The following is a 12,267-nucleotide window of genomic DNA, read 5'->3' as shown; positions in this document are numbered from 1 at the left end:
AGTTTCCTTTGCTCGAACCATGCGGTGACAAACCTTCAAATGAGGTAGAAAGGAAAAACATACTTATGTCATCACAAATAAATGACTACCAGATTTCATGTGTTTAATTGAATGAATACAGATTAACTTGATGAACTTTCTTGTACAAGTAGTTCAGTGGAATTGAGATAATTGAGCATCAGCAGAGAACTGAACTCTCTGAAGTAGAATGTGAAAACTCCACCTGTCGTTAGAAACCGAGACTCAGGACCACACACAACCTTCTCCTCTAACATCCGCTCCAGGGAAGTTCTTCTGATCCCAAACGTTCACCTGCACTGAGCTGACTAGATTTAGGTGCAGTGGGTCAAAGGTCAAGGTCACGGGACTGTCCGAAGGGAATTTAATTACATTTGATAGAATTCCCCTGGATTAACGGATTCTATTTCAGGGGTCAAAGTCCCGGTGTCTTAATGAAACCGGGGTTGAGTGTGTTTGGTCGTGTTGCTCTTTGATCTATGAGACAAACCGATTTGTGAATATGGACTAAACAAATAAAACGTGTCAGGGACCTTTATATGAATGAGAGAGGAAAGGATGTAGAAATATGAGCACGTGCTCTGGTGGAGGATTCTGCTTTATATATATTTTCGTCATCTCAGGTTTTTTATTTTGCTTTCGCCTAGCCGCTCCTTTGTCCCTCGCGGTGACCCGTCGGGCTCCATGGTAACGCAGCCGCCGCCTAAGCTAAAGCTAAGTGCTGTTTTGCTAGCAGGCGGCAACATCAAAGCTTTTTAATACTTTAAGCAATAAAACCCTAAGAATGTGACGTCACGTTAAATTTACCGACAACCCCCGCGAGCTGAGATGAAGAGACCGGAGCGACCCGAGCGGTGAGACGCGGCCAGCGGGAGAACTGTGGCGGATCTGTTAGCTAGCTGCTGTTAGCATCTGTCGTTAGCACCCGTTATATTTATTATTCCTTTATTTCCCGCTGATAACTTGTGATCCTCCAGAGAAGCGTGTTCCCTCTAGAGCACAGATCCTGAGTCTGTCTCTGGCTCCTCCAGAGAAGCGTGTTCCCTCTGGAGCACAGATCCTGAGTCTGTCTCTGGCTCCTCCAGAGAAGCGTGTTCCCTCTAGAGCACAGATCCTGAGTCTGTCTCCGGCTCCTCCAGAGAAGCGTGTTCCCTCTAGAGCACAGATCCTGAGTCTGTCTCCGGCTCCTCCAGAGAAACGTGTTCCCTCTGGAGCACAGATCCTGGGTCTGTCTCCGGCTCCTCCAGAGAAGCGTGTTCCCTCTGGAGCACAGATCCTGAGTCTGTCTCCGGCTCCTCCAGAGAAGCGTGTTTCCTCTGGAGCACAGATCCTGAGTCTGTCTCCGGCTCCTCCAGAGAAGCGTGTTTCCTCTGGAGCACAGATCCTGAGTCTGTCTCCGGCTTCTCCAGAGAAGCGTGTTCCCTCTGGAGCACAGATCCTGAGTCTGTCTCCGGCTCCTCCAGAGAAGCGTGTTCCCTCTAGAGCACAGATCCTGAGTCTGTCTCCGGCTTCTCCAGAGAAGCATGTTCCCCCTTGTGGTGAATGAGATTCTCTGAGATAACCTGATCAGACAGGAACTCTTTCTGTTTATCTGTGAAGATGTTTTTGGAGCGTTGAAGTAGAAACCAGGTCTGTTTTCATTTCAGATGTGATCCCTGTTGAAGATTCCTCCTCCAGAAGACACGATGCCTGTGAGAATGGATTGTTGGATATTTGATCAGATGTAATATCTTCTCTGTCAGATTCACTGGTTCACGTGATGCTGCTGGTCGTGTTCCTCAGGTGCTGAACATCTGGGAGCTCTCCATCCCGCTGCCGGCTGTTCTGATGATCACTCTGGGTGTTTACATGGCTGTTCTGTGCATCGGGCTGTGGATCCGATTCTGTCTCAAGGTTTGTGCTCGTGACCGTTCTGATCCGTCTCACGGAGGCTGAGACACAACAGGACGTCCACGTCTTCTCCAAGTAGCGACATGCCAATTCTGAACTATGTTTTTATTATCAGAGCAGCTTAAAGTAAGTGAGTTAGTAAGAATGGTCTCGTGGTCTCCAAATGGACAAAGTTCAAAACAAACAAATCATCTAAACTTCAATAACTAAACTTCCTTATTAACCAGAAACAGGCGACTTCCTGTGGTGTCAGGTTTCTGTCCCTCTGTTTGAAGGTGTCCCCTAATGTCTTCTCTCTCAGGACCGGTGTTCCTCAGACTGCAGGGACTGCTGTCCCAACATCTCTGTTTGTGAACGCTGCTTCAGACTGGCTGAAATGTGCAACTGTCGCCTGCCAACTGTGCGTTCATGTCTGACCGACTCGTGTCCTGCTCCGACTGTAAGTAACCGACACACCCTCTTCTCATCTGCACCGACCCGTTCGTTTAGGAACCAGAGACTGACACCAGAACGGGAGCTCGTCAACAAGACCAAAGATCATCTCAAGAGACACATTTGTGGTTCAGATTTGCCACAAAGTTCTTGTTTTATTTCGTTTATATCCAATCACACGAGACAGGTGTGGTCATGTCTAATCAGGAGCATCTGTGACTTGTGGTGGAAAAACTATTTACAGAAAGTTTAGAGACATTAACATTCCAGTGTCGGACATGTTTTCCCAGTGTGCCAAGTGGGACTGTGCCTGCACCTGTCAGCCTCCCGAGTGCGAGTCCTGCAACTGCCTTTGCTTCGAGATCCGGATCAAGTAGAAGAAGAGGATGGAGGTAAACTTAGGCCTGAGTCAGCAACAGGACCTTCAGTAGGTCGACAGGCCGGAGTCTGTGCTGAAGAAAAGTTATATTTATTTTACAGAAATCGTAAATTTACCCGAGAATTCCACCAAAATAACTTAAACCATAGAACAGATTCACTTACTTCCTCCATCCTGATGTGTGAGCTCTGAGAAGCTGCTCCTTCACACCTCAGTCCACTCTCCCTGATTGACAGCTGATCCTCACGTGGACACTGAGCACAGACACTGAGCACAGACACTGAGCACAGCCACTGAGCACAGCCACTGAGCACAGACACTGAGCACAGGCACTGACATTATCCTTCATTTAATCTCGGTCATTGTCAGTTTCCTAACAAACAATCAGATTGGTTCCAGATTTCTCCAGGATGGTCATTAAAACACTATAAATGTGTAAACATCCTGAATTAGTTAGCTGGTTCAGGAGGTTTGAAGTGAACTGGGTCACGGATCTAACCCTAACCCACATGGATCCATGAGACACTTCACTTCTGTTGAGTTCACAGGAGGTTGAAGGAATGATGATGAATTGAGGATTTATCTGGATAATATGCAGCATAACATTAAATTAACTGATGCGTACAATTAACACCTCAAATAATAAATAAATATGAGTAAACATTGAAACAGTTTCTTCTTTGTTTCAGAATCGTCATGTGTCTGATCCCAGAAGTTCTGCTTTCCTCCACCTGGAGGCGCCGTCTCTGTTCACAGTAAATTCAGGGACTCATTCATTCACTTCAACATTAATATGGTTTTTATTGTTTGAGGCTTTTATTTCTCAGAGTCTCTGATCTGCTTCGTCTGAAGACGACGATTTTTATATTCTATTTTTTTAATGTTCTTTTTGTGGAATTTGTATCGTCAGACTTTAATGTTCGAGAATGTTGTAAAAGAGACTGAAGTTGCTTGTTGCTGTGATTTTATACATTTATATTTTTATTTTTCAAAAGTTGTATTAAATTCTGAAGAGTTAAAAATGGATTTGTCAGTTTACTTTGTTCTCAGATGTTTTCAGATGTGTGGGGGGAGCAGTGCTGTCGACTGACCTCAGTTCAGTTACTTAAAGCTGGTTAAGACTTTTGAACGTTAAGACATAAAATCACATGTAAACATCCAAAAGATTTTTAAAGCGTGAACTTTTATTTTAAGAAATAAACAGAGGTTTTCAGAGACTTGGTCCAAATCCACGTTTCTCATTCTGCCTCCGAGCTCCGTGGAAATCTGATCAGTGGATTTCATGTAAACAAACACGAGTGCAGTCAGTGATTCAGATTCACTGCAGTTTTATTTCAAGCTTTGACTTCAAGTTGTGCGTCAGTGTCCAGTGAGACGTTCCCCTGCTGGAGGTCGTGAGGTCGTGAGGTCGTGGACTGGCGACAGTTTTCTTTTCCTCAGTTCAAGACCCTCAGATGATGAGTTGAACTCCATCTGCAGCGTCATCATAACCACCGCTCTGCATGTGAGCTCAGCTTGATGCATTGTTTGTAATGAATCACTGATTCACACAGTATTTAAAAAAAGAATCAATCCTCTTCAGGATTCAGAATTTGACACAAAAGATTATATGACTTAATTTTTTACTGATAAAAAAGGTACAGGTGAAGAATGACATTCTGGAGCGAGAGGCTTTACAGTATCATGTTTAGTGTAGCTTAACTCTCCATCTCAACACATCTCAACACATCTCATATACGACATTCAAACATTAAAGGAAACATATCACAACCCCCCCCCCCCCCCCCCCCCCCCGAACAGAGGAGCTGAGGGAAGTGATGCTTTCTGAACAGTAGAGCACGGACACATTTGACAGTAATGACACTGATTATTATGATAAACCTGGAGATGAACAGAATATGTCTCCTTTAGAGTTTCCATTTGTTGAGTCTGCGGCGAGATCAAAGGAAACGAGTCGAACACAAGCTGCTCCTCGGACTCGAGTCCCAGTTCCTTCATTACACTCATGTGTCAGTCACTTCCTCACTGGTCACAGATCAAGATGGAGGTTTCTACAAGAAGAGCAGGAGACCCGGTGAGAGGAGGACGAGGTGGAGGAGGAAGTGAGGGGTGGCCCCGCTGCCGGTGGTCGGGGGGGAGGTGGTGTTGGCTGCTGTGGTGTTGGTGCTGCTGGAGGCCGGAGACAACAACTTCCCCAAGTTCTCAGAGAGGAACGTCTGGTACTTGTTCAGTTTGGTGAAGACGGTCACAGGGTCGGCTCGTGTTGTTGTGTTGGAGCTGTCAGCTGATAACACAGACGCCTGGAACCAGGAGCCGTCCTGCTTACACATCAGTGGCCCCCCCGAGGTGCCCTGAGCAAACAGCAGAGAAATCACATCCAACCAGCTGCTTGGATTTTAACCATGAAAGATCCATCAGATGTAAAGAAAAACCGAAGCTAAGCCAGGACATCGTCAGCTGATGGTCGACACCCACATGAATAACATCACAATAATAACAATAATCTCATTATTAACCTGCTCCAGTGTCAGACTTCCTGTACAGAAGCTGTCGGTGCTGGACGCGTTGCCACAGTCAGACACCGACGTCTGGACCTCCTGCAGAACTTGTTCCTCTGAAGTGGAAGAATGAGAACATGAGACTCACACATCATGAGGTCAGAGGTCAAAGCATGAGAGGAACTCACCTCCTCCTCGTCCAGAGCTCCAGCCGGAGGCCCAGCATGTGGAGCCCTCACTGAAGCTCCGCCCCGGGTCCAGGCAGAGGGGCTGGATGTGGTCGCTCAGCGCCGGTCGGGACTCCAGATGCAGAACCGCCACGTTGGAGCCGGTCAGGTTGCTCAGGGTGATGTTCCTCACGCTCAGCTTCACCTCAAAGGGATTCGATCCATTTTGTTTCAGACGACCCAGGACCACGGTCCACTCAGAGGCTGAGGGTGACCTGTGGGAGGGAGAGGGAACCACATGAGGCCTGAGGAGAACTTCCATCCCATAGACCCCCCCCCCTCTCTCACTGTCCAGACATGAAGCTCAACAGACCCGTGTTGTTCTCTCCTGGTGTCTTACCTGGAGAAACAGCTGGCCTGACTCAGCACAGCGTCCACGGCCACCAGTGTCCCGCCACACACGTGACCTCCATTCTTCTGCAGACTCACCATCCACGGCCACACGCCGGCCGTCACCACAGAGCTCCCCCCCGGGATCCGAGTGTTCAAGGGGGCTCGGCCGCAGACCACAGCTGGAGAGAGAAGACAGTTCAGCCAGTTGACCTCGTTTAAATAGAACCAGTGAACGAGTCTCATTTAAAGGTTAAAAACCAGTTGATACAGAGACTCACGTTGGGCTGTGGTCGTGGGGGGGGGTGGTGGTGGTGGTGGTGGTGAGAGGCTGGATGGTGGTGGTGGTGGTGGTGTCAGGCAGGACCTCGATGGGAGGCAGGACCTCAATGGGAGGCAGGACATCGATGGTAGGCAGGACCTCGATGGTGGGAGGCGCTGGGAGACCTGTACAGGTGACGCTCAGGTCGCTGTCAGTCCCATTGGAGGAGAAGGTGACGTAGCCCGGCTGGTTGGTGGTGATGGTGCTGTTGATCCATGCCTGATAGCGGGACACTCGGGTGTAGACTCCTGGGAATTTAGGCAACGCACAGCCTTGTCCAAAACTCACCACGCCCTCCAGGATCCAGCGGCTATTCTGCTTGCTCACCATCGGGCCGCCGGAGTCTCCCTGTGGGGACAGGAAGCGTCAGGAGACAGGAAGCGTCAGGAGACAGGAAGCGTCAGGAGACAGGAAGTGTCAGGAGACAGGAAGCGTCAGGAGACAGGAACCTCCTCACAGGAAGTAAAGACACAAGCAGGCGGTGAGATGATCACCTGACACGAGTCCTTCCCTCCGGCTCGTAACCCGGCACAGATCATGTTGTCTGTGATTGTATCCACGCCGTAGTCACAGCCACACTGTCTGTTGCCCACCACCGGAACCTCCACCTCCATCAGGTTCTGAGGGGAAGGAAGAGGAACTGGACAGAACCAGTTCAGAGAAACACGTTTTAAACTCCTGACACGTCAAGAGAACAAATATCAATTCAGGTTCGGTTTGTCATGTGTCATCCATCTATCAACCATCCATCATCCATCATCCATCATCCATCATCAACCATCCATCATCCATCATCCATCCATCTTCCATCTTCCATCTTCCATCATCCATCCATCTTCCATCATCCATCCATCTTCCATCATCTATCATCCATCATCAACCATCCATCATCCATCTTCCATCTTCCATCATCCATCCATCTTCCATCATCCATCTTCCATCATCCATCATCCATCATCCATCTATCAACCATCCATCATCCATCATCCATCATCAATCATCCATCATCCATCCATCTTCCATCATCCATCCATCTTCCATCATCCATCATCCATCATCCATCATCAATCATCCATCATCCATCATCCATCATCCATCCATCTTCCATCATCCATCATCCATCATCCATCCATCTTCCATCTTCCATCATCCATCCATCTTCCATCATCCATCATCCATCATCCATCCATCTTCCATCTTCCATCTTCCATCATCCATCCATCATCCATCATCCATCATCAATCATCCATCATCCATCCATCTTCCATCTTCCATCATCCATCATCCATCATCTATCATCCCTCATCCATCATCCATCTTCCATCTTCCATCATCCATCCATCTCTCATCATCCCTCCTCCCTCCTCCCTCATCCATCATCCCTCATCCCTCATCCCTCATCCCTCCTCCCTCCTCCCTCATCCCTCTCTCTCTACCTCCTGACCCGATCGTGCCCCAGCCGGTGACCCAGGAGTCGGTCCCGCTGTGGAAGACGCTGTCGGGGGCGGCGAGGCAGACGGGCCGGATGTAGTTGGTGAAGGTGACGGGTGAGGAGAGCTTCAGGAGGGAGATGTCGTTGTCTTTGGGCGGTGAGTTGTAGCTGGGATGGTTGATGACCCTTGACACGGTGCGGGACACCTCGTTGGGGTTGGACCCTTCTTGTCTCTGACGTCCCAGGTACACGACCAGGTTGTTTGTGCTGGAGCTGCGATGATAAGACGAGAAATTTGAAGCTCTGGTTTATTTTAAGATCTTCTCTGGATCCACGGTGCTGGAGACGCTGGGTCGATCTCCCAACAACAGCCACACCACAGCGCCCACTGATCCCATTCTTTAATTGAGAAAAATCTATACAACAAAAGTACATTAAATAAATGAACCATTAATCCACCAAGCTCCTCTGCCACATTTGGCCAACGGGGGGGGGGGGGGGAAACAGACACTATCAATTACACATTTAGTTCAGTGCGTATGTGTCTCTTCTCACCTGGAGAAGCAGTGAGCAGCTGACACCACCCATTCGTTGTTAATGAGCGATCCTCCACAGAAGTGACCTCCAGACCTGTGTAGACTGACCTGCCAGGGCCAGCTGCCCTCAGGGGCCACCTCCCCCCCCACGATCCTGGTGTTCAGAGCAGGTTGACCACAATCTGCACAGAGACACAACAAACACACACATGAGGAAGATGATCTGCTTCTGACATCCTAATCATCTCCGAGGTCGAGACCTTGAACTCACCTCTTCAGAACGACCACATGTGTGACAGTGTTATTTATTTAAATCTTCTTTTAAGTGTCTTACAATCAAAATTATAATAATCATCATTATTATGACCCAGTCAACAACAACAACATATTCACAGAAACTTACCAGCGAGTTGTGAGTGTGACTCTGAAAAACAAGAACAAATCGGATGTGATCAATTCAACAATGAGTCATCACTTTCATTTCTATGTTTCTATAAAGTCATGAGTCATGTTTCAGTGAATCTCTCGTAAACATCGACGACACTTGAGGGTTTAAAGTTCCCGTGTCTGTCCGTCCTCGTCCTCTGACAGGTTCATCACACACGTCTCCCTGTCCTCTCAGACTGGTTTGACTGGTTCTGTGGCTGCTGCTGTTGTGTGTTATGACTCACAGCTGTCGCTCACTCAGTGTAAAACACTTATCTGAGACAAGATTATTATCTGTTGAAGCTACAACAGCTATTTATTTATTCAGTCATTCCTAACTTCTTTATATTGTGAAACCAAATCATAACAACGCTCCCGTGCAGATCACATCTCTGATGGTTTGAGGAGTTAGTTCATTATTCAGTTTCTCTCCGTCACTAATGTTGTTTATCTATAGGTTCAGATCTTTTAGCCCTGCATGGTTTCACTTCCGGATTTTACTGATCATATGATGGAGAATAACTTTCTGATCAACCTCAACTTTATTTTTTCTCTCTGTTATTTATTCTGATTGTGACTTTATCGTGGATCAATATATTTGACGACCTGACCTTTGACCTATCGGCTCCAAAAGTTAATGATGTGGAGATAAACTCCCAAATGATATTCTCGCCACATCTGTTGTAAATCTGTCCTTGTGTTGATGTGTTGAGTTATTTGTACAGACACACACAGACGGGGGGGGGGGGGGGGGGGGGGGGGGTTCTCAGGTTGACGATGCTGTCGTCCTCTTTCACGTCAAAGTGAAACGACTGAAATCACAGAACTTCAGAAAACCGAGGGAGAAAAGAACGAGGTTTGTGCTTCACGTGTTTTTATCAAACCTTTGAATGTGACTCACTTCCTGTCGTCCTGTCGATTCTGTTCTGAAACACGACGTCTCACACATTCAATAATAAAACCTCATTAATCTCAAACTCCCTCAGAATCAGTTTAAAAGGAAAAAATATGGTTTTAATTAGATATAATTATTTTAGTTGTTATTTTAGTGTCACATTTTGATTTATCTACTCAACGTCAGTCTGTCAATGTTTCATGTAAATAAGATCAAACGTTCCTCACTCGGCTTCTGTCTGTTGATCAACGTCCATATCTTAAATTGTCTCTTAATTCATGTGAGATAATAATTAAACTGAGTGAAACAGTCGATTATTGTTACAATATTTTACTTTAAACAATATTCTAAGAAAAACATCCCTCAGTTTCACAGGAGGCACTAATATTCAATTAAAGATCTTAAAACAACTTGAACCAGTTTAAAAAACAAAATAAAATTCATAAATGATGAATCTTCTTTAAAAAGCAGATTTTTAAGTTCAACTGATCCGGTCGTCCTGCAGCTGTAAAGCCACTGAGCTGCTGGGTTTAATGGTTTTAAACCTTTCTCTACACACACTCTGGTGGTTTTTCATGGACGAGCTACTTGTTCCAACGAGTTCCCTTCCTCCTGAGAGTTCTGCTGGGATCTGAAGCTGCGGCGGGTTCTTACCTGGCGTCAGGAGGCCGAGCAGCGCCGCCACACAGAGGACTCTGCACAGCGCCATGAGTGAAGCTGGAAACCTGTGATCTGCTGCACAAACCTTATTTCTCTCTCTCTCTCTCTCTTTGTCCCGAGAATACTAAACATGCCTGGCTCTACCGCTGGCCTTGTTACCTGCCAGGGACACGCCCTCACACCTGACCACGAATCAGCTGCTTCTGTTCAGCAGCACATTAATCACTTCATTAATATGACACTTTAACAATGACGAGTAATTAAAAGCTCAAAAAAAGTCCTAGTTTATTTTTAATGTTGAGTTGAAGAATCTTTCTGTGATTAAACAACCCTCAGGTTCACAGGAGGCACTTATATTCAATTAAAGATCTTTAACAACTTGAACCAGGATGGAACAATGAAATAAATGATTAGATTCAATTAAATCTAATTTAAATAAATGTCTTTTTGCCAGTGACGTGAATGTTTTCCATTCACGTCATTCATGTCCCTGAGGCGGTCGAATGAGCCACGATCATATTTTAAAATAACATCTGTGCTTGAGAACGTTTCTGTTTCCTGTGAGGAGGACCCCTCAGAGTCTCCTGGTGGCCCTCGGGCGGGCCCCGACCCAGAGGCTGGGAACCACTGGACTGTTGAAACCTTAAGGCCTGAAATCAGAAGCAGCTCCAACAAACGCTCTCACCTGTCGACATTCCATCACGGTGGATTCCTCACTGTTCAGGGAAACGAGCTCAGACTGAAAGAGAACACTCTGTGCAGAAAAGGAATCCTTGATTAACACAAGTAGATGCATTGATAATAATATAATCAGCATAATCTATGGAATCATAGAGCAAAGTTTTTAGTCCCAAAATTGTTCCAGATGCAAAACTGGACGACCGAAGCCGATGAAATGATAAATGATGGTTTCTCCCTCGTCCTTAAAGAAACGTTTAGGACAAATAAAAGTTATTTAATTTTCAGCAGTGAATGAAATGTAAACAGGAAGTGATGAGGGCGTCATGTCGGAGGATTCTTCACTCGAGTCACAGGAGAAACACGGTGACACATTTCTCTGCTGGTTTGAGATGAATGGTTTCAGGAACAGCTCGACTCATGTGACGTTAAAGAACGTGAACTCATCGTCTTATTGATTTATGTATTAATGTTACTTTACTCGATGGGGCCGAGCTCATCAGCAGCTTTGTATCTGCTGTCGTTTGCCACTTCCTGAAATCAAACCAAATGACCTCTTATAGAAGAGAAAACCATAATTCCATCACTTCAACCAGAAATGCAAAAAAATCAAAACAAAATGCAGCAGAGAGAAAAACCCAAAGCCATAAAGTGCCGTGTTTAAAATGAATGATTCCACACGACAGACGAGATAATTACTGCTGTTAACAAGTAAACTATTGTTTATGTAAACATGAATTATGTAACCTCATAAAGAACAGTGTCATCAGCCTTGTACAATAACTGTTGGACTGACACACGACGTCTGTTTCATTTCTTTAAAACCAGAACGAACATGTTCAAGGTTTATTTCACACATTTCTGCCTTTTTATCTCTATTTATTCATTTTAATGTCTTTTACATCAGTTTTTAATCCGTTTTATTTTCACTGTGTCTCTACAAACACGTCTGTGTCGGAAATGTGCTTCATAAATAAAACTTGTTATTACGTCTTAACGAGGGTGAAACTCTGGAGTGACCTTTGACCTCTGGGACCCCAGCTGGTCCGAGTGGATCAGGTTTTCAAACCAGCAGATTCTTAACGATCTACAGTCAGTCGAGGAATGACAGGTGAGACTTTTTCCTCTTTTGAACAATTACCTCATCGAGGTTACGCTTCTCGCTCAGCTGCAAATACCTGAACTCAATGTACAGGGTTTTTTTCTCTGTGTTTCTATTGGTCGACGGCCTGATGCTTCCTGGAACACCTGCTTCCTGACGAGAAGCTGGCTCTACTGGTTCGTCCAGGAACCCTTACTGATGGTAACGATGACTCAGGGAGGTACATAGTGATGAGGGGACTGAGGAACTGAAGTCCTCACAGCAGCAGAAACACAAACAATCTGTGATAATCATTAAATCATGTGCTCGCTCAGAAACCATCGCCCAGAGGAGCCGTCACTCACCGACCTGCTGCTGTTCTTCTACTGGACTGAAAACAACAACCTGTCACAGCCTGAGGGTCGGACCAGCTGCCGGCTGCAGTGTGAGTGGAGGTCAGCAT

The 12,267-nt window shown here is 46.1% G+C and overlaps 2 protein-coding genes across 3 annotated transcripts; one reads left to right on the top strand and one right to left on the bottom strand.

Moving 5' to 3' along the window:
* Positions 1 to 669: 669 nt before the first annotated feature.
* si:ch211-198p11.6 (uncharacterized) lies at positions 670 to 3,741 on the top strand. 2 transcript variants are annotated; one of them, XM_053442592.1, is made up of 6 exons: positions 670 to 872; positions 1,665 to 1,709; positions 1,801 to 1,911; positions 2,210 to 2,347; positions 2,631 to 2,732; positions 3,409 to 3,741. In XM_053442592.1, the coding sequence occupies exons 2-5, from the start codon at positions 1,704 to 1,706 to the stop codon at positions 2,715 to 2,717; spliced, it is 342 nt and encodes a 113-aa protein (XP_053298567.1). In that variant the 5' UTR covers positions 670 to 872; positions 1,665 to 1,703; the 3' UTR covers positions 2,718 to 2,732; positions 3,409 to 3,741. The 2 variants fall into 2 exon arrangements, with proteins under 2 accessions (XP_053298567.1, XP_053298568.1); XM_053442593.1 differs by having other exon boundaries at positions 680 to 705.
* Positions 3,742 to 5,507: 1,766 nt separating this feature from the next.
* On the bottom strand, positions 5,508 to 12,267 carry LOC128457997 (chymotrypsin-like protease CTRL-1). The gene is made up of 8 exons (XM_053442578.1): positions 10,040 to 12,267; positions 8,468 to 8,488; positions 8,084 to 8,246; positions 7,533 to 7,801; positions 6,591 to 6,736; positions 6,056 to 6,444; positions 5,785 to 5,956; positions 5,508 to 5,659 (listed from the first exon to the last, which is right to left on the bottom strand). Exons 1-8 carry the CDS (start codon positions 10,092 to 10,094, stop codon positions 5,642 to 5,644), a joined length of 1,233 nt encoding a protein of 410 aa, XP_053298553.1. The 5' UTR covers positions 10,095 to 12,267; the 3' UTR covers positions 5,508 to 5,641.

The sequence above is a fragment of the Pleuronectes platessa genome, chromosome 16, assembly GCF_947347685.1.
Source record: "Pleuronectes platessa chromosome 16, fPlePla1.1, whole genome shotgun sequence".
NCBI classification, from domain to species: Eukaryota; Metazoa; Chordata; class Actinopteri; order Pleuronectiformes; family Pleuronectidae; genus Pleuronectes; species Pleuronectes platessa.
Note: the sequence above shows the minus strand (reverse complement) of the source record. Positions and strands in the feature narration are given on the sequence as shown.